This window comes from Zonotrichia leucophrys, chromosome 1A (genome assembly GCF_028769735.1).
Source record: "Zonotrichia leucophrys gambelii isolate GWCS_2022_RI chromosome 1A, RI_Zleu_2.0, whole genome shotgun sequence".
Classification (NCBI taxonomy): domain Eukaryota; kingdom Metazoa; phylum Chordata; class Aves; order Passeriformes; family Passerellidae; genus Zonotrichia; species Zonotrichia leucophrys.
The window spans coordinates 3,821,118-3,844,604 of record NC_088170.1 but is presented as its reverse complement, the minus strand read 5'-3'; the positions used below and the strand labels follow the sequence as shown (position 1 = coordinate 3,844,604).

At 40.9% G+C, this 23,487-nt stretch overlaps 2 protein-coding genes across 13 annotated transcripts in view; one reads left to right on the top strand and one right to left on the bottom strand.

Moving 5' to 3' along the window:
• The window catches only part of CALD1 (caldesmon 1), a 202,585-nt gene extending 193,881 nt beyond the window's left edge, over positions 1-8,704 (top strand). For 10 of the 12 annotated variants that reach the window (XM_064735488.1, XM_064735442.1, XM_064735460.1 and 7 more), the window contains 7 exons: positions 268-311; positions 407-485; positions 1,807-1,935; positions 2,898-2,993; positions 5,445-5,525; positions 5,749-5,782; positions 7,020-8,704. In XM_064735488.1, the coding sequence (XP_064591558.1) occupies positions 268-311; positions 407-485; positions 1,807-1,935; positions 2,898-2,993; positions 5,445-5,525; positions 5,749-5,782; positions 7,020-7,042 (486 nt within the window). In that variant the 3' untranslated portion in view covers positions 7,043-8,704. Of the gene's footprint in view, positions 1-267; positions 312-406; positions 486-1,806; positions 1,936-2,897; positions 2,994-3,882; positions 3,974-5,444; positions 5,526-5,748; positions 5,785-7,019 lie in introns of those variants that run through there. The other 2 variants (XR_010443035.1, XM_064735497.1) reach the window with 2 other exon arrangements.
• Positions 8,705-9,374: 670 nt separating this feature from the next.
• Positions 9,375-17,284, bottom strand: LOC135456383 (aldo-keto reductase family 1 member B7-like). The gene is made up of 10 exons (XM_064730186.1): positions 17,105-17,284; positions 16,287-16,454; positions 15,130-15,246; positions 14,446-14,523; positions 13,862-13,984; positions 12,500-12,606; positions 12,188-12,269; positions 11,100-11,183; positions 10,203-10,285; positions 9,375-9,882 (listed from the first exon to the last, which is right to left on the bottom strand). The coding sequence occupies exons 1-10, from the start codon at positions 17,171-17,173 to the stop codon at positions 9,840-9,842; spliced, it is 954 nt and encodes a 317-aa protein (XP_064586256.1). The 5' UTR covers positions 17,174-17,284; the 3' UTR covers positions 9,375-9,839.
• Positions 17,285-23,487: the final 6,203 nt, after the last annotated feature.

The window sequence follows — 23,487 nt, the reverse complement described above, 5'->3', positions numbered from 1 at the left end:
GTTCATTTATTTTCTTGCTACATATGAGGCACTGAGGAAATGTGTAGGATGCAAACATTCATGCAGAAAATATATCCACTTTTATGAATCTGTAGCATAACAGGCTCCTGTCTATAAAACCTTTGTGTGTGTCTGTGAAATTTCTGTTGGAATGCATCTCCTTCAACTTGACTTTTTTGACATTTAAAATTACGTTTCAGGCTGGCCTTGCACAGGCTGACCCTTTATGAACTCTAAACCTAAAGCTTTTGTTCCTCTCTTTTCTAGATAGAGGAGCGAACAGAATTTTTGAACAAATCTGCTCAAAAGAGGTAAAGCAAAGAAACAGTAAGTTGTGTTCAAACAGCAGTGTTTAAGTGGGGGAAATAATAATTCTTAATTTTTTTTTCTTCCCTACTTCCTACAGTGGAATGAAGCCCACCCAGACAACAGCAGTTGTCTCCAAGATTGACAGTAGACTTGAGCAATACACTAGTGCACTTGGGGTAAGTAAATTCCAGTAAATGGATCTGGTTACTAATGGCTCTGGGGCCTTTAATCAGCCTTTGTTTTGCTGTTCAAGAATTGCAGGGGTGTTTGATCACAAACTCTTCTTTAATGTGACTTCAAGAACAAAGTGCTTGAGGCACATCTGTAACCAACATCTAGAGATGCATCTAAACAAAACCTCAGATTTGGATCTCCCCTTTCACGCTGTAATTTACTGTTTTGTGAGCTGGCAGTAGCTTTGGAGGGTTCAGCCAGCATCTTGAGTGACAGTCACATCCTCTGCTTGGCTGGTGAGAGCCCTGTCAGCACAGAGCTGATGGTCATCCTGAGCAGAGCTGACCTAGCAGCTGATTTAGGAGAACAAGGAACTGGCTCTGTGCTGCTGGCTGCCACCCCACAGTGAAATTCCTTGGCAAAGACAGAGAACCAGTTAAGCAGTGACAAAAGGGAAATCAAAATCACGTTAAAATGCAGAACTTGACCCCACATGATTTTGACAACTGTAGCTAAGAGCCAGAACTGAGGGCTTTTTCTGTCCATAGTCCAAGGTAAAATAGGAGATTGACACCACAGTATCCAGCTGCCATCTGACTTGAAATATTTCCTTTGCTGACTTTCTGTTTTGTCCACAAGTTGCCAAATCTGCCTTGCTTTGCAATGAGAGAGGCAAAGCATCACTCATACAGGTTCTTATTCTCATCCAATCGATGATATGTAAAATGTGCAAGAATTCTGAAAATAAGAAAGAGGAAGAAGAGGAGAATTTGGCCAGTGTTTTTAGTAACCATACAAAAGACACATTTCCCCCCAAAAACCAGCCAAAAACTCACACCCAATTCTCCACTCTTCAAAAGAACACATTTTTAAAAACATTTTAATTGCCGAGATTTACCCCTAGAATGCTGAGGTTCAGTTGTCTGGGGCAGATGGAGCAGTCTGATGCTGAATGATAGAACAGCCTTTCCCCCTGCCCTTGCAAAGGGATTCCCTAGCTCAGGCTTCCAGGAGCCAGGTATAAGCTAAGATATTAAATCCTTGGAGAAGTTGTGTGCAGAGCTAAGGTTTGCCATGGCTTTTAGAAAGGTAATAAACACAAAAATAAGGGAGTGCCACTTTCCTAGCTGGTTGTATCAAGGGTGAAGCTGCAAATCTAAAAGGGGAGAGAGTCTCAGTGGCACCTCTTGAGCTGGGTACTCCTGCTCATCTTTGCATGACCAGTGCTAGAGCCACATGGAAATGCTGCATTCCCCAGAGTCAAACCACCCTGCAAATCCAGCTCTCAATGCCAAACACCAACTGGCCCCAATTTTTCCCCAGAGTGCAAAGACTTCACGACCTAAAGCCTCCGACCTGCACGTTCCGGCCGAGGGCGTCCGTAACATCAAGAGCATGTGGGAGAAAGGGAATGTTTTCTCATCACCTTCTGGGACAGGAACACCAAATAAGGTATGTGTTTAATTATCCTAATAATTGTAAAGAATTATGCTCTTATTATTAAGGACCTGGCCTTGCATTCATATTCCTGTCTGCTCCTCTTGGCATCACTGGTGAAGGGTATCCCAAAGGATCCCGAAGGCCTCAGAAAGCCACAAGATGGTGTGGCTGCAATATTGAGTATAATGGAAGAATTCAGTGACCTACTGAGCTCAGTTATGAGACATTCCAGAGCCACATCAGATATCTTAGAAAAATACATCTGGGTCATTCAAGCAGAGTACAAAGAAATTCTTTGAGTAGGGCAAAATTCTTCCGGGGAGCAGAAGAGCTTTGAATAGGCAGGATAGTGATGATATTTTCTGGATAATTCAGAGAAGTACTTGTGAGACTTTTATCTTTTCTGTGTAAATCCTTAAAGCAATATTTTCTTTCTATAAATTGATGTGAGTTGCTGGGCATTTATCATAGGCAAAAAGATGAGCCATGGATTGAAGTGAATTATGACAGATAGCAATTAAATGTCAGTGATTTGTTCTAGCATTTTAAAGATTTAATTTTTTAAATTTTAGGCCACTTCTCTATTGTGTACCTCTTTTGAAAAAAAATAGTTTAATAAGAGAAAAAAGTAGATTTGAACTGATGTCTCTTCTATTAAGCTAAAGATTTTTGGAGTTAGGGCTTATGGTAGAAACAACATGTTTATGTCTGACATGTATATACTAGGGTAGCAGTAAAGTGGAGATGTTTTTGTCAGTTCATGTATACAATTTTTGAAAACTAGAGGGCAGTAGCACTGTGTAATTCATAGGGACAAAACTTTCAGAGCACACAGGATGTCTCTGAGCAAGCCATAGGCTCAGTGATGACCTCTCTGTTAAACCCAGGCTTGGCTTTGCTTTTAAATTTAAAGCATGGTAAACAGGGAAAAAGCCATTCTGAAAATCTTCTGATTGGATTTTACCATTTTGCAGGAAACTGCTGGGCTGAAGGTTGGTGTCTCCAGTCGTATCAACGAGTGGTTGACCAAGACCCCAGAGGGCAACAAATCCCCTGCTCCAAAACCTTCTGTAAGTAAGCTTGGAACAGCCATTCTCTTCAGCAGGTGGGCTCTCTCCTGGGGCAGGGGGTGCTTCCTCCACCAGCTGATGGCCTTTGGAGGAGCTCTGCTGTGTGTCCACTTGGCAGCTCACAGCCCTCTGGCTGCTGGCTCCTTGTAGCCAAAAATGGCTAAAGGAAACAGGGCAGCTCTCACCCTAAAGCTCATTTCTCTGGTAGAGGATGACTTTATTTACTGGTAAGCCTTTATTGTGAAAGGCTTACCATTAATTTAGAAATCACCAGCCACAGACCCCAGGCTGCACACTTATACACACTTGGAGTTTGGCCTTTGCCCTGTAAAAACCTTCCAAGTATGTTTTAAAACACAACTGAAATAATTTAGTTCTTTATGAGCCTAAATGTAACTCCTAATGAAAGCCCTTTAGCCTGGCCATTAGTTCAGCAAGAATCAGAGCAAAAATTGCTGTTCAGGTAATAAACTGGGAATGTGGGAAACAGCAGGAAGAGGTAACTGTGGGGTGGGGAAGGGTAAGGATGAGGAACCTAAATATCCATGATGGAGAATTGTTTGTGATGTTAATGATTCAACTTCAGGATTTTGTTAAAGAACTGATTTCTTCCTGTATCCTTGTGCAGTGTTTTCCTGCCAAGTGTTTTTCTGCCAGTTCACCTGCCCTATATGAAAAGTGCAGCCTGAAAAACGCTTTCTCATTTCACACTCCTGTTTGTCCCAAAGAGGAGTTTGAAATTTGCAGCCTTGTCCACCACAGAATCTGCCTCGACATTTTTCTCTCTTTTCTTTAAAGTTGCATCTTTCAGACAATGTAAAACTAATCTCTTGTTTTTCCCTCAGCCAACTGTTTCTATCTATGTCTTGATTTCCCTCTTTCTCAATAGATTGTTCTTTCTTCTTTCAATGTCTCTGCTTGAAGGAACACGCCCTCCTCCTATTCTTCTTCTTTGGGGGTCTGTTTGCTAAGTTGGTCAGGTAAACCTGTTTATCGTTGACTATGAAGGTTTATATACATCTATAATATGTGATTTGTACTTTTTTTTTAGTCAGGATAAATGAAAGGGAAGCCTAGAATTTCTTATTTAGCAAAGAACTTCTCACTCTCGTCACATTCCACCAAAGTAATGAAATGTTCAAAGTTTTTGTGACCATCAAGATTGTTGTGGGTTTTAGAAATATATTAAATTCAAGGCAGAGCAAATATTTCAGTTTTACAGTGAACCAATGTCACAGATCCCAAATTATTTCAGGAGTATGGAAACGAATTTGTGATGATGTCCCCTGCAAATGGCTTTGTGATAAGGTCAAAATTGCTTCCTCCTTCTATTACGACTGAACTGCCTTTTTAAAGAGCAGAATTGGCTTCAAATTTTAATCATCAGCAACCCTGTGTGGCTGCAAATTATGATCAGTTCTAGGGATTTCTGCTGAGTGCAAAAACCCCTTGCATGAATCTCATTTCCATTCATCACTGAGCATTTCACAGGTAGAAATTCTCATGTGCAGAAAACTTACCTCCCTATGGATGGCCAGTACAAAACTTGGAAGCCATGCAGGACTTGAATGCTTCCTGAAAAGGAGATTATTTATGTGCAAAATTGTTTGAGTCTCTTGTTTGCCCTGCACAAAGGTAGATATCAATCCAGCTGCCCAAGAGTTTTCATTTTCATTTGCAGTCCTCCTTTTCCCCAAGAAGCTAATTGACGTTTTTATGGAATTTTAATTAAAGTCTCAATAATACGCTCGTTTTTTCAGAGATTACTACTATTCTTTAATCACTTTACCTCATCTAGGTTTTTTTTTTTTGTTTGGTTTTTTGGGGTTTTGTTTTGTTTTTTGTTTTTCTATCAGACTAGTGATTGGCACATCCTAAGGTTGCAAAGGATGCAATGGAAATGGAAATTTAAATGAATATGAAGGATTATAGTGATAAGTGCTGAAATCTGTATTTAAAGATGTAGAGCAAGATCTGCTCTTCTGTTGTATTAAAACTCAAAATCTGTATTTACATAATTTTTAAATAAAATATTTTTATTTTGACCTAAAATAACCAAGAAAAGCTACTTTTGAATTCCTCCCTAGGAGAAATACTTTCCCTGAAAAAATGTGGGGGTTTTTTCCTGCAAAAATTTGATTTTTTTTTGGTAAAAATCTGAGGGTGCAGTAACTCTTCACTGCACTCCCTAAGTTGAACATACTGAGTTAAGACCAGTCTGTGCCATATAAAATAAATGCAACAGGATTGTTTTTTGTCTTAAAACATGAATATGTGGGGAGTTATTTTGTGAAATATAATTCTTTATAACTGATAGACAATGTAATGTTTACCTCTGGTGGATGTTCCTCAGTTTCTCTCGTGAGGAAGTTACATTTTAACTTTTTCTTTAACAAGTGAAAATATACCTGAACTAATGTTGGTTTCTGTTCTCTGACATTAAAAATACAGGATTTAAGACCAGGAGATGTCTCTGGCAAACGTAATATCTGGGAGAAGCAGTCAGTGGAGAAGCCAGGTGCTGCTTCTAAGGTAATAACACGTCTGGGTGGTGTTTACAGGATTTGTGTTACTAATCCACCTTTTTATCTATAAAAAAAAGCACAATGAGGTTCAGAAAGCAGTGTATCACTTTCATATTCATGGTTTGCAGAGCTGTGTTATGTGTAGATATCTGGATTTTATTGTTCCTGTTATAAATAGCAATTTTCTCCTATATGGGATATTAATAATGTGGTTTTCCTTTTTCAAACAGGTATCAGCTACAGGGAAAAAATCAGAGACTAATGGTAAGTAATCATATATTCCATCTCTTTCTATAGTTTAATGCATATTATTACATATATATAATATAACATAATTATGTTATGCATATAATGTTAACATACACTATTTAATAAATTCTAATTAATAAAAAATATATTTAATAAAATAATAATTAAAGTAAATTTAATATATTTAAATATCAATATTAATATGTAAATGTGTAATGATTTAATTCAATATTTAATTTAATTAATATTTAAAATTAAATAATTACTATTGATACCTTATAATATGTATTTAATAAAATGATATAATATTTGATGATGTACATATATTAATACAATGCAAACATTGTAATACCTATTATTAGAAATATTGCCACATTTTTGCATAGGTGTATTCGCATTTTAAAATTCTGCAGCAGTTCATGTTGATGCAGAAACCCCTTTTTGCCTTTGCCTTTCAAAAACTCCATTAAAATATAATTGAAACATGAATGGTTGAGAAACTGCTTTTGCTGAGCTCTGCATTAGTGTCTTTTTCAGGGCATAAAATAGTTATGCTGTTGTCATTTTGAAAACACTGGTTGGTGAAAAACGACCTGGTCTTACAGAAAGAAATCAGCAAAATAGCCGTCTTAGCTTTTTATTTTTATTGTAAATTTTATTTAATATTTATTTATTTTTATTTTATTTTTAAAATTTTAATTTTTTTTATTTTAAAGCACTCCAAATAAAGCCAATTAAACTAATTCTATGGCTAAGACCAGTGGGGAAGAACGGAAGTTCACTGTCCAATTTAATGACTTTAAGGATGCTTTGCAACATCCCTCAATTCTTTGCTAAGAGTGAAATGATCAAATAGAGAAAAACTCTTGATTTTCTATACTTCCACGTGTGCCCACACATTTTTAGTGGTTTTATGTAAAGCCAGATGTATGGTGCACCTGTGAACTTTTATTTTTGGTTGAGAGTTGTCCAAAGCCGAATTGTTTTGCCCCTCTTGTCCTTTTCAAACCAAAGTGTCAGGAGAGGGGTTTTTGGGCTGTTTTCCACCCACAGGAGCAGTCCCAGCACAGGGGTTTGGACACTGCTGAGCCTCTCCCCAGAGATGAAATCCTGATTTTTGTCCACCCCAATACAGCAGCAGAGCAGCACCCAGCTCTGTCCTGCCTTCTTACATGTTATCCTAGAGAGCTTTTTCTGTTCTAGAGATGTGTCTGGGTTATTTCAAGCCATATTTAATCTGTCTCTCTCTCAGCAGGTGTGAGACAAGAACCCTAGAAGGCCACTAAAGACGCTGGACCAATCAGTTTGGGGGAAAAAAACAAAAAAAGGAAAAAGTGCTAAATTGTTCTTTTTATATTTATGTTTATTTACCAAAATGTCTCTTTTTTTTTGCATTATCCCAGTTAAAACCATGTATATTAGCACTGTATTTAATAATCAGTCTAGACATTCATCAGAATAGTACTGCCTTTGCACAAGAGCCTTTATTCCTAAAGAAACCCATGCTGTGAAATATATAGACTCTCCTACTGAAAGTCATAAATATGTATCTGAACAGTGATTTCAGCTGGCTTTAGAGGTCAACCCAAAACACATGTAAAGTGAAGTTGCTTGGGAAAGGTGTGCAGTAAACCTATGAAACCGATGGTTACTTTTGTAATACAGAAGTCTTTTTCTTTCTGCACTTTAGACTAAGGCATGGAAGAAATATCTTTAGTTGACAATGTAATATTTTCTGTAAGTTGCCCATGTCATGAGAAATACTGCATCAATAACGTGTTTTAATTTTTTTTTTGTTTTATACTTTTTTTTAAGTATCAATTTTTCCATTCTAGTTTAAGTTAATACCTAAATTTGGATGATTATGTTAGCTGACAGCGGTACTGATATTTCTTTTTGTTGTTAGTGACTAGTAATTGAATGCAATCTAGAATATATATACACACATAGCTTTACAAAGTTTAGCCTGAAGGCACTACTAATGGTAGAATGCTTTAATATGTGCTAGAGTATTATATTTAGCAATAAACATACATAATTAGCCAATATCACAGCTTAAAAAAAATAAAGACAAAATCACACACTTTTCTATAGTAAGATTTCATAATTGTCATTAGAGGTATGGTGAGATAAGTATTAAAAAATTTAAATGTCAGTTGCCCAGTAATGGGTAATTAAAAAGAAAGTATAGTTTTTAAAAGAGGAAAAGGTAAGGGTATAGAGGGTCAAAAATAGGTCACTTGTATAAAACGTTGTAGTTTAATTTATATAAAACTACCATAATTAAAAAGAAAAAATGTAAACAGAGTTGGAGCTTGTTTCAAATGACTGTACACTAAATCTTGCCATCCATCAGTGTCCTACACTAGGTCCAGAGAAAATGAAGTAAACCTCAATCTTTGTCATGCTCCTTTTTTACCTCTCTCCCCTGAATATCCTATTGACAGATGTTTTCATTTGTACATAGCAAACACATGGCTTTAGGACGTCAGCTTGGTTTGGATTTACATGCCCTACAGTTTAGCATTTTCATCCTACAGTGTATGGGTGGCATAAACTGAGCAACTCAGGCAGCCCCTGAGCACATTGATAACAGCTTTGTTGTGCACCAGCACCCCCAGGAGCTCCCTTATCGCCACTTCCATGTCTTACAGCACCTGGCTTCTTCCTCAAGAAGTGAAAATTCCTATTCCAAGCCAAAGCTGGGCTCCCCTGCCTGGCTGAACCATCTTGTTTACATCTAGGGATGCACAAAGTTATCTGTGGGGGGGAAACTGTGCCTGACATTGTCTGTGGGTTGTCGTGGTTTTCGTTTGGGGGTTTTGTAAACACTCCTCTGAGTCTTTCAAATGCATCTGAGAGCTGCAATAAAAACCATTTGTTCAAACAATGTATTCTGAAACTGCATCTGCAATAAATGGAATATTTCCATCAGCAGCCCCGTTTGTTAATGAGCAGGAATGGAGCAGTTGTTGTAAGTGGGGTAGGAATTGTGCTGAGTCCCTGTGAGATAAGGTGAAGAAACCATAAGGATGTCCCTCCTGATGCCACAAACCAGATTGGCTTTGGCCTAACAAAATCTGAAAAAAAAAATTGAATATGAAAATACTTGAATTTTAATATATTTTTTAGAGCAATTAACGGTGAGGCTGTCTCAGGGCTTGCTTTGGTGATTTTTAAGAAAAGTTTTTTCTGTGCTTTCCTTAGATAAAGCCAGCCTGTGTCTGAGTGTAATGTCCTGGGTGCTGCCAGCAGAGCTGCAAAAATCTAAGTTTATGTTTGAGACTCCCAGTCTGCTGTTGGAGGCAGCCCTTGTGTCCAGCTGGCTGGGTTTTACTGTGAGTTATCCCTGCCCATGATGCTGCCTTCAGCTTTCCCCGGGAATCACAAAGGAGTTAAATTTCTGGGTCTTCAGAGGAAGGGTTGTGTGAGGAAACCTTTGTTCTTTAGGTCTTTCCTAGAGCTCAATCTTGTTTTGAAGAATAAGCCACAAAGTGATCTGTATGTCCTAGTACAGAAATTATAGAAACTTATTTCTATCTGTATTAAAATTTGTAAAACTCCAGACTTTGGAAAAACTATATAAAACACTTTAAGGACTACACTGTTCAACTTTTATGGTTGATAAACTTTATTCGTATAAAATTTTAAAGCATTAGAAATACTCTATGAAAATCACAAATATATAAAAAAAGCAATGTAATTAGAGCATTCTTTGACAGTGACTCATGAGCCAGTATGACTGACCACACTGGAAGTAACATATAACATTTAAGTCCCTGTTTTTTTTGTTAAGTATGTCTCTAATTACCCAGATAAAAAGGAAGGAAAAGGAAAAGACCTTGTCTTTTTACTACTAATCAAAACCAGATTTCTGCTAAGCATCTTTACAAAAACCCCACCCTTATTGCTGCATTCTTGTATCAGTTAGTGGTCTCCTCCTTAAAAAAAAGGAGGAAAAAGTAACTGCTCACAACAATTATCAGGTACAGAAGAAGAAATGAAGATGAAGCTGCAGAGCACATCTAATCTGGAAGGAGGTAAATGGAGGTCCTGCAGGAACCTCCTGCATTTAATACTCTGCTTTGAATGGGTAGTCCTTGTGGTTGACAGCTCTGAAAAGAGAAAGACAAGACATTATTCAAGACTTCAGAAAATATCCTGGGCAGCAGCAGCATTTCCCTTTGCAGCCTCCCTCCCCAAATGCCAATGCACTCTGCAGATGTAATTCAACTGAACACAGGCCTGGAGAAAGCCCCTGAAACACCAACATGCTGGAGAGAACACTCCAAATTAATCTCCCTCCTGACGATCCAGGACATGCCTCATTCAAGTTTAAAGTTTTGGTTTTGGTCGTGTGTGTTTTCAAGATGGGATGTGTGAAAATAGAGACAGAAATAGGACAAATGGATAGTAAGGAAGATAAGGAACGTACTGGGTCACTGGAACTGCCCTCCAGTTCCTGTTAAAGCTGAGGATGACATCCATCTCCTTTTTGGACAGTTCAAAATCAAATACCTAGCAGGAAAAGAGAAAAAAAATAAAAGCTCCTTTTAGTTAGGTTTGTGGGTAATTAGCTCCTAAGTGTGCTTCATGCACTTAGGACTTCAGGTAGGAATGCATTAAGCACAGTTAAGCAACTCTCTTATTTCTCAGGCAAATAAGAACCCTTGAAGTCATCAAGACAGTCCTTTTGTTTCTGAGGTGCTGCTCATAGCAAGGTCTTACATTTCTGGGTGGCTGAATTCCAACACCACTGAACTTTGGGTTGTAATGCACACAGAGAAGACTTCAGGTGCTAAGGATGTGTCACAAATGCTGGAACTGGAGGTAAATTTTCTGCTATGAGAGAGGGCTACTGGGTATCAACTGCAAATAGTTGCCTCACAGGTCACCATCTGAAGAGTTATTTATAGGGGTTCATGGGAAAAGTAACTCCAAACCCTCTCACCATGGATTGGAAGTAGTACAGAGGTATTGTATAAGATGCCACACCTTATGAGCAAACATCCAGCTAAACTTCAGTGCCAAGGGGAGCCACAGCCTCACAGTGAGACAAACTCTAACAGATCTGGTGTTTGTTCTCAGCTTGTTCCTTTACACCCTAAGGACTTGTTAACCTTTTCCCCAAGGGCAAGTCCAAACCTGGGGCAGCCCTGGTGTAACCCATTTCTCTCCCAGCAGGAACAAAATGCTTCTCCCCAGATTTTCAAATCTCTGTACCCCTCTTCCAGTGCCTCAGGTGCTGCTTGGAAACACAGAGGGGCTCTGGGTGTGGGTGCCCATCCTGCACAAAACCAGGCAGCAGCATTTCCCAAGGGAAACACTTCACCTTCATGTTCTCCTCAACACGGTGAGGTTTGTCAGACTTGGGAATGACAATGATGTCTCTTTGCACCAGAAAGCGGATCAGCACCTAGGAAAGAACAAGGAGGAGATGAACACTGAGATCCCAGGAAATCTATTCAAACACATTTTGTGGATTTTATTTTCTTTTAATCTACAACTTATTTTTCACTCTTTGGAAGATTGCCACTTTGCACACAGGATTTTGATATGCCAGGATTTTCTCATGTATTTGACAGAAGACTGGCAAACCATATTTTCTTCTAGCCTATGTTGTTTCTACATTGTGGCTTTTGCAGGATTTGCTTTGGTTTTGTTTAGGGTAGTAGCAAGGGGAGAAAAATGATGCTCTGGCTTGTATTATGTGAGTGCTCAGACTCAGTGAGCATAATGACACTACAGATTATTTTGGGCTCACAGCTAAGTACTCACAAAGGTTCAGCTTTTGGAAGTCCATAAAAGGAAAAAACATATTTACAGAATTTAAAACTTTTACCCCCCCAAAAAAACTCCAAATGTTGCATAAAATATTTTCATCCTGCTCTGCCTGTCTTAAAATATGATTGTCTTTGATTGCATGTAAACATGGGGCTTTATTTGAAGTGCAGTCTCTGCATACCCCAGGCAACAATTAATTTGTGACTAGCAAACTAATAGAGAAAAAAATAATCTTCAATAATCAAGCAGCTTTCAATAATTCCTTGTGAACATGAGCAAATTGGAGGCAATCAAATATGTCTCCAAATTACAGGACTCCTCTGAAGAATAACTTAGCTGGAGAAAGGAATAAAAATTTAGGAAGGTGAACACGTGAGGTAAGCATGTGCCATTGCTGATCAGTCCAACCCAAAAGTTGGCACTGAAGACCTCCTTGAAAATCAGCTGATAATTTTTATGAATGCTCTTAAGAACTTGGGCAGAATGAAGAGTCATTAATTTGACTCTTCAGATATGAAGAGACTTTTCAAATATGAAGAGTCATACATTATAATGTATCTCTAGAGAAAGCAACATCTGCTAGGACTGGCTTGTAAAATATCCAAGGAGGAGCAATGGTTTGCTCTGACAACTTACCTGGGCCGGGCTTTTATGATGTCTGGCTGCAATGTCTTTAATCTTGGGGTCATCCATAAGTGTGGGCTCCCCTGGCTTAGCCCTGTTACAAAACAGAGATGGTGGCAGTAGAAAGGTGATGGCTTCCCTGCAGGAGCCTTACATCATGTGATAATCTGCATCAAGACAACAGAGCTTTTCTCGCTTTAACTAGATCATTTACCTAATTTAATAATAACAATAGTGATAATAACAATAGTAATAATAATGATAATAATCTTCCTAGTTCAATTGCAGTGTTTTGTGTTCAGAAAGGCTGCAGTGCTCTCTTACCAGGGGCGGTTAGGAGAGCCCAGAGGGCTGTAGGCTGTCACAGCAATCCCTTTGGATTTACAGTACTTGACCAGCTTCTCCTGGGTCAGGTATGGATGACATTCCACCTGCAAGCACAGAATAGTGGTTGATGAAAGAGGCAGACTTTGCTGAGCTGCAGAGCATTACATTTTAAATCTTCTTGGGTCAAAGAAAATGTGAAGACTTCCAGCATCATGATTCAAATCTATCTTATGAAAAAGTTGTTAATGTCACAGCAGTATCTAGAGGGCTACCAGAGAATAGAGCTTTCTCATGCTATGTATTACCCACAGAAAGCAAAAAATAGATGAGAAGAGTGTTATCTGTGGAATCTGGGCAATGAGCCTTCCTGGACTACTGCAGGGCAGGATTGCACCATCAGAGGGGCAGCTCAGAATGCCTCAAGTTTATTTTCTGCTCTGATGCACCCAACCTCTCCTTGCCTCAAGGAGCCTCTCTGATTCCTGAAGAAGCTTGGGGAGGTGATCTGAGCAAACCTAAGGAAGCAAGCTCATGTTGCAAACAGATGTTTGGGTAAAACATCCTGAAATCAACAGGAGCTCCATGGGAATGTGCTGCTCAGCTGCCACAAGCCATGGCAGGGCCACAGGGCTGTGTCTGTGCTCCTCACGTGGCCCTGTGCACACACCCAGCTGTCTCTAGCACTGGGGCTTCACCACCAGGCATGGTGACGTGAAAAACCTGTACAGTGGTTAACTTACACCTGAGCTGGTGTGGGGATTCGCCTGGGTACTCCCCACCTGGAAGAGAGGGGCATTCAGCACCCTCAGCTGCATGCAAAGAGTTTTGGAAATGGAAGAAAATCAGAAGATCCCTAAGCTGCTGCTGTCCTGTGATTACATTCATAAGGTATGTGGTGAGAATTTGTTATGTTACTGTACTCTTCAACCTCCTTTCTATAATGAAGTTGAGTGGTTTATTTTATGTTGAAAAATGAGTAAGTCCTGTGTGTCCCTGTATAGTCCCATGCTGGTGCAGAAACTCCCAGTGGGGATTTTGCTGAATATATTTAAGATTACTCTAAATATATATAATATATTATTTATATATCTAAATAGATATTTCTATATAATATATTATTGTGTATTATATATTATTTATAAATACATATAATGTATTATTTATAGAATATGTATATTATATATTATATGAATTTAGGTATGCTCTGATTATATACACACACACACATATATTCTAAATATATTTAGGAACACTCCTAAGTGGAAGGTCCCAGCCTCATGGAAAGGGGATCTAGGCAATCCTTAAAGTATGAATTCTATGATTCCAAGGTTAGCTGAGGAAAGGAAAGAAAATTCTCACCTGGTTCATTACAGGCTTGTGTTTCAGTCCTGGCTTGTTCAAGATTCTTTCAATCTGCTCATGGTTGAAGTTGGAGACTCCAATGGCTTTTACCAGGCCAGCATCCACCAGCTCCTCCATGGCCTGGTGAATAAGGACAACCAAGGTGTGTGTGAGTTGGTGGTATTGCTGTCAAACTGCATTATTTTATTTCTCTCAAGCTTGTAGCAAATTGAACAAACAACTCACTCTAGATTAGATTACATAAAAGTATCTCAGCTCATAAAAGAAAATAGAATCCTAGCTGTATGAACACCCAGTAAATTAACAGCCACACCTAGATTAATCTGAAGGGTTGGTTTCTACCATTGTGTGTATCCAAATATTTTAGGAACAGTAACTACAGAGCTGACAGCTTCCTTCTCTTTATCCTTACCAAAACCAGCCCCTTCTTGCTCCCCCAAACAAGAGATACAAGCAGGTTGAAACAAATTTCATGTGGCTGTCCTTCACACCTAAACATATCCCTCAATTCCGTTTTGCCCACAAATCTCTGCTCCATCGTTAGAGCTGATACTTTCTCTGAAGAGCAAATAGTGACTTACCTCCCAGGTGTCCAGGAAATCTGTGTCACTGGGAACACTGTGCCCCTTGTCATCCAGGGGATGCAGCTCTTCACCAGCCTGTAAAACCAAGGCAGATAATACACAGACTTTTTAAAGTGTTGGATTTCCTACAGTGTGCCAGCACTTTGGACTGCATTTACAGTGAGTTAGCAGGTTGTTTAAACACCTTGCATAACTAAAAATTATGCTTGTCCATTAGTATTCTCTTTTGGATGAGGGCCATATTTTGCCAAATTAGGCCCTGCATGCAAAGAGTGTGGGAATTATAATAATTATGTAACCTTGGCAGGCCTGGAAATGAGGGAACTAACACTGCACAGCCCCTTTATTCTGCTTTCTTATTTATTTCACACAGATGTAGACTGGAGGAAGAAACACATTCCTTCTGTGCTATGCTTCATTTTTCACTGCTGGTTACTTCAGGCCAAGCCAACATCCCCAAAAATCAAGATGTTCATGCTATCCCCTGTGCTGGTTACCAGAGGACCCAGGGTGCTCACATCCACACCTCATTCCAAAGGGCATGAAAAGCCAGACCCCTGTGATAAAACACACCTAATTCTTGCTAATAAAGGGATCAAATGAACCCCAAATCCCAGCAGTGTGACGAAGATGGTGTGTTCGTGGGCAGGTAAGGAGGAAAGGTGTGGAGAGCAGGAGTACCTTGAATCCCATGGGGAAGTGCATCAGGTAGAGGTCCAGGTAGTCCAGCTGGAGGGCAGCAAGGCTCTTCTGGAACCCCACCTTCACCAGGGACTTCTCATGGAAGGTGTTCCACAGCTGTGGGAAGAGAACAAGCCCGACTGTCATTTTACAGTCACTTTACAGGGCAGACCAGGGCACAGAAGCTTCTCACTTGGGAGTTGGGAGGAAAACTCCCTCCCCACTGAAGTCAGTGCATGCTGAAGATGAGGATGTGACATTGCACTGTTAAAGGCAGGACAAACAGACCCCAAAGCCAACTGTCATGAAGGTGAAGTCAGGATTCCCACTTATGAGAAAATATTCTTAGGTATAAATGTAACAATCTGGCATCTGACACAGCAAAGCTATTAGTGTTACAATTATTTTTTCAGCCTAAATTTTGACTATTGAGCAGCTCATAGATACCTTCTTTCAGTCCCTTTTAACTGAAACAGAAAAGAGGAGAGAATGGAGAACAGTTGTCAATTTTACTTCATTTTTGAAATGAAAATTCAAGTTGTTTAAATCAAAGAGCAAGTATTATTAAAAGAAACCATGTTCTTTAACAAAAACGAAGTTTAACATGGGAAATCTTAGTTATACTCCAAGTTTTCTGGTTTTGCTGGTAAAGACCCCCAAATTTATTAGCTGAACTGTTCTTTTTGTTAAGGAGCATGTCTGGGACAAGTAGATGAGAAAAGGAATGAAAAAGATACCTATAAAATACTTTGATTTCTGTTTCCTTTCAGGATTAGCATTTATTTGTACATGACAGAGTTTTCAAATGTCTTGCTTAGCACTGATGAATCCAGACAACTATCTTGCCTTTTTTTTTTTTTTTTTACTTTTTCCCTCCTTATCTTGGGTGTGTCCAATTGAACATCCGGTACAATTGACTTAATCGATGTCAGGAAATTATTGGATAATCAATAGCTGTGATATCTTTCCTAAGTTCTCAGCAGTTCCTGATAAAGCCGAGTCCAAATTGCAAATACAGGGTGAGATACAAATACACAAAAAGAAAACCATGAAGTGAGTGTCAGAGGAGGGAATAGGTCCCTATGTGACTTCGCAGCTACAACAAGGGTTTCTCTCCAAGAAAAGCTAAATGCCCCAATAATCCTGCATCCTTGTACCTTAGTGACAATGAAGAGGTCTCCCCGTTTCACAACTCCCTCCTTGATCTTCTGCTGGACCGCGTTCCCGATTTCATTCTCGTTCTGGTAGAAGTAGGCGCAGTCGAAGTGGCGGTAGCCGGCATCGATGGCAAACTTCACCACCTCTTCCACCTTTCCCGGAGGAGCCTGGGGGCAAGCAGAAGCCAGCCATGAGCTCTGCCATGTCCCCCTGGCAGGTACCAGTGCTGTGACATCTCACTGTCCCCCTTTCCAGCTGCTCCAGGGGTTTGCTCATCACCTGTATTTCACTGAAACCCGATGGAGTTTCCAGGCACAGCAGCGTTTCTGTAGGAAGGAGTTTATTTCTGCAAGACCTCCAGCTCTGCCGCTGCCAGCAGCGCAGCCCGCACTGTCATTTCCCCTCTTTGCCCCTGTGTTGCCCAAGCAGTTTCGTCACTTCACCTTCCCCGAATCCTCCCGGCCAGGGCGGGTCCGTGCCCAGACCCCATCTCCGACCGCGACCCCATCGCGGGGCTGCGAGCGCTGCCGCTCGCTCTTTTTGCTCTGTTTCTTTCTTTTATTCTGCACCTCCTTCCACCTTCCCCAGCCCTTAAATTCTATTTTTTCCTGCCTTTCCCCCCTCGCCTGTTGCTCCCCGCTGCCCCCCCTTGCCTGGCATCCCGCCCGGTTACACAAGCGGCCGCCATCGGCCCACGCAGGGCACGGATCCCGCTCTTGCAGGGCTGCTTCCTTCTCTGTTTTATTGTTTTTATCTTTATTTCGCATCTCGGCATCTCCCGCCGCATCCCCACCCTGCCTCCCTCCTGCGCCGGTACCTGCCAGGTGCCCAGCCCCAGGGCGGGTATCTTCATCTTGTTGCTGAGCTCCACGCAGGGGATGGCCATGGTGCCGCTGTCCGTCTGTCCGTCCGGCGCTCGGAGCCGCTATAAGCATCGGAGCCGGCCCGGCCCCGCCTCGCCCCTCCCCGCCTCGTCACCGGCCGCACACACGGGATGGGATGGGATGCCCGAGAGCCTCTGAGGCTGCAGGGAGGCTCGGGGATGATTTAGCTATTTGTTGGAAATGAGGAAACCCGGAGCAAAATGTCTCAGCAAACCCAAAACAAATGTCTCAGCAAACCCAGAGTAAACGTCTCAGCAAAAAACCCAGAGCAAAATGTCTCAGCAAACCCAAAACAAATGTCTCAGCAAACCCAGAGCAAAATGTGTCAGCAGCCGAGCTGGCACGCTTTGCACGCGTTCTGCTCTCAAAAGGTGTATGGATGTGCCACTTAGGTATCACTCTTGTGCTGAGAATGACACAGGAACAGGCAGTGTTGTAGAAAGCAAAGAAGGCTTATTCGAGAGAACCGCGTGGTTTTTATAGGGTGATACGATGCATTCTATTTAATTGGCTAGCTAACAAAAACACCTTCCTCACTGTTCTTGAGAAGAATAGAAAGATGAAGTAGAAAAACACCACCTGCAGATTTTTTGTACTTAATGGGTTATCACATCCTTACAAGCCCCTGAAAGTTCTCACAAGCCTCTGTGAGAAATACATGCCATTTCTCTCTCTCTGTCCCATGGCATCCATACTTGGGGACATGGGTTGGTGGCAGTTGTGATGGGGACTGGTTGGACTCGATGACTTTGGAGTTTTTTCCAACCCTGATCACTCTATGGCACCACAGCTGCCAAAGCCTGTTGGTGCCAGGAGAATGTTTCCCCAAGGCAATGGGTGCCCATTGGAGGATTTTCTCCAGTGGTGGCGAATGGACTGAATTTTTCATATTTTTCCTCAAAAATATTAATCTCACCTGTTTTTCAGAGAGGAATTCATTAAAAGGGAACGTGGCCTTACCTTTGAGCTCATTTCTATGTTCCCTGTCTCTGCAGAGGGCTGGGCTCCCTGCTGGACCATCAGTCTGTTGAAGGAATCTCTTCGCTGGTCCCCAGTTAAAATTTCACCCAATTAAAATTTCACCCAGTGCTGGTAGGGTGTCAGATGCTGCACAAGGGATTTGTGATTACAGTTTGTCAACATGGGGTGCTTTAGTCCAAATAATCCCCTGTTTTTTGCATAGGGGGAAAAGTCATAGTTGAGGCAGTCACAGTAGAAAGCAACACTTTCTACTGTGACTGCTGTTTTCCTTTTCCTTCTATTGCTATAAACTCCTACTTGCTCACTGCTGATCCCTGACCACCAATTTAAATGCTGTGGAAGTTCCACTGGTGTCAGCTTGTACAGTCACAAGTCAAAGCAAGAATTAAATATTTTATACTTAGTTTTCAGTGTTTGCCTACCGAAATGTGGAAGCAACCATGAATTATTGAGCCACTAACTCAATGTTTGATGTGATTTGTTAAGATTTATGTGCATTTTCATGATTTAAACTGCTTTTATGGGGCAGTCTTTTCAGTTGGCTAGCAAATTCATGTTCTGTGTTTAAATATAAACAAAATCTCTTCCTGGTTTCCTTCGCCTGGTTTCTAAGCCATTGGCTTAACCAAGCTTTATTGTCATCTTTCTGTTGCCTTGGATGTCATCACACATTCCAGAATGGGAAAAAAACCCCAAACTGATATGAAGTAGAGACGGAGAAGCAGGGAATCAGATTTTTCAAAGTGGCTGATAACTCCAGCACAGTCAAACTGGAGCAGCAAGAGGAGGTGTCTATTATTGAAAACAGATATAAAAAACCACATAGATCATACAACCCCACCCAAAACAAGAAAAAGACAAAGCTACTGTGAGAGATGTGATGAATTTGACAGAAAAGAAAGATGTGCAAAAAACAAGAGAGAAAATCTGTTGAGATTTTTATAAATTTAGTAATGGTCCATTGTTTATGAGGCCAGAAAGGACCACACTATTCTTCATACACTGATCTCCAATTACATTGAAAAGATTTTATACCAAGGCTTTGTCATATGCATATTGCTTAATTTTTTTATTAAGGGCACTTGGGTGCTACAGCAATAGGAACTGATTAAAATTATGTACAGATTAGACTAGAAAATGCTGAGATGGAGCTATTAATTGCTATTTATTGCTTTAATTGCAATAAATCTTGGTGTGGAAGGTACAAACCCCACATAATTGCCTCTTTTTGTTTTTACCCATTTGTTTAACAGAGCCATCAACAACTTTCCTCCCTATAAATTTTTATTTGAAGACATTAATGATTTTGGAGTGAACTTCCTGCAGGCCAGGGAGGAGCAGGGAGAGATTTTGGGCAGAGCATGGGCTGGCAGAGCAGAACTGCTGGAAGGACTCTGTTACGTGTACAGGCTTTTCTATTCCAACATTTTTTTGTTCTGATTTCTTTATCTGTACGGAGAAAGGCAGCTCATCATTCAGAGCCACATAAAACCTGACTTTATGAGGGTTTAAGAGGCTTTAATTGTTTCCTAACTGCTATTATTTGCTGGATGCATTGTGGGTGGTGACTGGAGCCCATTCACCTCAATTTTTAGCTGAGTCACGGTGATTTCACTCCTTGCAGAGCCTGGCAGCTCCCTCGGGCACCCTGCCCTGATATTTAATGAATCAGAGCCTGCAGGCACAGGTGGTGACTTGTCCACAGCCTTGTTAATCATGCCCATGGGTTGCTACTGCCTGACTGGAAATTTCCTAGTGTCTGATTCGGAGCTGTCCCTCCTTTGGAGTGACTTTTCTAGAGAGTAATGGTGATCCTGCATGGCAGATTTTGCTGAAGGGCAAAAAAAATTGCAAATCTCGCATGTGGGCAGTCCAGTGGGAGTGTTTTGTCTGGACACAATCATATGTGGTGTTGTGAGGTCTCCAGGATGAGGTGAGAGATGAGAATTCCTCCAAGCACTCAGAAGGCTGATTTATTATTTTATGATATATTATATTAAAGGAAATGTTATGCTAAAACTATGTTAAAGAAAGAGAGAGGCTGGACAAGAATGAATAATAAAAACCCGTGACAGACCCTGACACAGCTGGGCTGGGATTGGTCATTAAGTTAAAACCATTCACATGCTGGGTAAACAATTCTCAAAATCACATTTCAGAGCAGCAAAACATGGAGAAGCTGAAGTTTCTCATCTTCCCAGGAGAAGAAATCCTGGCCAAGGGATTTTTCAGAAAATATCACAGTGACAATCACAGAACCATTAAGGCTGGAAAAGATCTCCAAGGCCATCAGGTCCAGCTGTTAGATATGGAAGTTTTTATGTAGAAAGTCCCAACATGAGTCAGCCTGGCTGATAGGGTTCCTTGGGGAAACAATTTGCATTGTTTTCCTGAACTAATAAGCTGAGGAGCCTGTTACAAATGTCTATTCTTGCATGGCTGACAAAACATTGCAATCTATTGATTGCAACACCAGTGAAACAACAAATGTGGTTTTTTTTAACTGTTAAGAAGGTAAGCATTGCTATTTATATTTTAGTAAAATTGGGGTTGCTTTGTCCTGTCAGTGTAAAGGAACCATCTGGGCACCTTTTCAGGATATGCAATGGGTGAAAACTGAGACAGCGAAGAATCAGAGAATGCTGAGATGGGAAGGGACCGCTAGAATTCATCTTGAGCCTCTTCCCTGCTCAAGCTCAGAGCTGTGTCCAGATGGAGACACCACAACATCTCTGGGCAAACTGTGCCAATGCTCAGTCACCTGTGGAGTGGAAAAATGTTCTGTAATGGTAGAGGGGCCTTCCTCTGTGTCACTTTGTACCCATTGACTCTCATCTTGGCACTGGGCACCACTGTAAAGAGCCTGGCTCTGTCCTCTTTGCACCTTCCCTTCAAGTATTTATGTACATTGACAAGATCCCCCTTGAACCTTTTGCTCTCCAAGTAAGGATCCTCAGCTCTCTCAGTCTCTTCTAACAGGAGGGAGGATTCAATCCCTTAATTAATTATTTCATTATATAATTCCCTGTGCTTTGGCTGAGTCACCTCCCTGTCATGCCCTGGGCAGCCCAAATCCACCTTGTAGGATGCCTGTGGCACCCAAATTTTTCCCTTTTATGCTATAGCCTGTCCCAGTCTTCAGCATGTTTGTGAATTGGTGCATGCTCTCAGCCTCTCTCTAAAAACAAAAATAAATCGATGCCAGTAACTTAAAGCAGAATAGGTCTGTTCTTACTGAGACAGATCTTCTGTCATTCTTACTTGCACAACATCATGTTCATGGATCTGGCGATGTCAGTAGGAAGTGGTACATCAGCAGTGACAAAGGTTTTTATGTGAGAAAGACATTTGTAGAATGCTTTGATTGGTTTTCCCCTCAGTGAGTGCAATGGACAGTACCCAACATTTATCAGCAAGCTGTGGATCTTTTTACTGAAATAATTTCCCTGCAACAGCTGCCTTTGGAGTGGTTGCAAGACACCAATTGCAGTAACACTGAAGTGAAACTTTTCACCAAAACTCTGAGAGCAGGGTTACAAATTCCTTGGAAAGAATCACCAGAGCTGTGCCCACTGAATCCCAAGCTATGTCCCATTTCTCCATTATGGTGGTGCCTTTGCTCTCCTCTCCTTGGGGCTGCTCTACAACCTTTGGGATTCCTGTTAGGTCCTAAGTGAGGCCTTTTGAGCTCTCCTGGACCACAGTGGGCTGTGCCAGCACCTCGCTGTGAGTGGGAGTCCACTTAGAGCTCATGAGCCCTTAATTCTGATCCTTGGAAGGCTGTTCCAAAAGCTGATGACAGGGCCTGGGCTGATAACTCCATTCCCCCACCCAATGAAGGATGCAAAGGCATCAAATGTGAGTATTCCACTGCAGTCAGGGGGAATTTTTAACAGGTACCTTTGTACAGATAGATATAGGTATCTCTGTTTATGCATGCATCTGAATTAATTCAAATATCCTCTCCAGTAGCAATGGTGCTATCTTGAAATTGTAACTAGGTCATTCTAGTAATTGTTATAAATCCTATTTAATCGCTTTATAAATATTAAATTAGTCAATGACTAAGTACTGTTAAGGCCTTTTGCACCTTACCCTTTTGCACCATTACCCTTTGCACCTTTTCTTTTTTGTTCCCCGTGTAAATTATTCTGAACTGATTCTAACACAATTTTCCTTTGTATGCTTCACCTGTGTGTTAAGTAATGGAGTCAATCTTGCCACTGAACTCTGTTAAATTACATCTTTACAAATTTATGTTAAAAGCTGCTTTCACTAATACCTTTAAGCAGCCTAACACATTCATTTGCCACATCCATAAGCACACACTCTGACTGTGTTCAGAGAAGCCTTGAGTTAAATCCTGCAAGGGCTTTCTCCAGTTGTACAGTCTGATTGCTGCTTATTCCTTGCTTTTAGGGCCTTTCCCCCTCTGAATCTTGGATCTCTTCCACTGCAGTTTTTTGGAAAGAGCTGAGACAACACCTTTGATCCAGATAAGAACACTGACAGCTCAGATCACCTGAGATTAGCCATACAAAGGAAGCGGGGGTGGCTGCTCCTGGACAAGAGTGTAGGAAGGCTGTGATGGATGAGGAAATGTACTGCTCTGGCAGGAATCCAGCTCTCTGCACTCTGGAGTGTTGAGGGAGGCCGTTGTTTGTGAATATGAACAAACAGATACGCCAGGGTGACATCCCTGAGAAGATATTTACATTTACTAACTGGGAATAGTGGATTTTTAAATGGGGTGGATGATGGCTCACTGTTGTCATTGCTGCTGCAAAAGAATTGTTTTTTATTGAATGGAGCTTTTATAATAAAGGAGAAAATCAAATAAATAAAAAAAAAAAGAAACCTGGCTCTGAATAGCAGATATTAATGTAAACACTATTTGGCTTCTTTCATTAACAGCATCTCTCTAAAATGTCCTGGTGCAAGGACACACCAGTCCTGGTCTGGAGGAAGGGCAGGAAGGTCTCTGGGGCTCTCTCCTGGCATTGCAGAGTTTGCTGCAGTCCCCACATGTCAAACTGGGGATGACATGAATGCAGAATCTGCTCTGCCCATCCTTCTCCACACTCACCTCATTAACTCTGCACCCACAAAGTCCAGTGGTTCTCCAGCATGGACAGAGTTTAACAGTGTCTTTGCCCTTCTGCCTTTTTGTCTTTTTTGCCTTTTTGTCTTTTTTTGCCTTTTTGTCTTTTCATCTTTTGCCTTTTTGTCTTGTGCCTCTGCCCAGGTTCTGCTTCGGGCATCCCCCTCTGGGTGAAGTGACAGAAATTAACATTCTCTTTGTGTTTTGGTTTTGAGTTTGTGGCTGCCCCAGCTG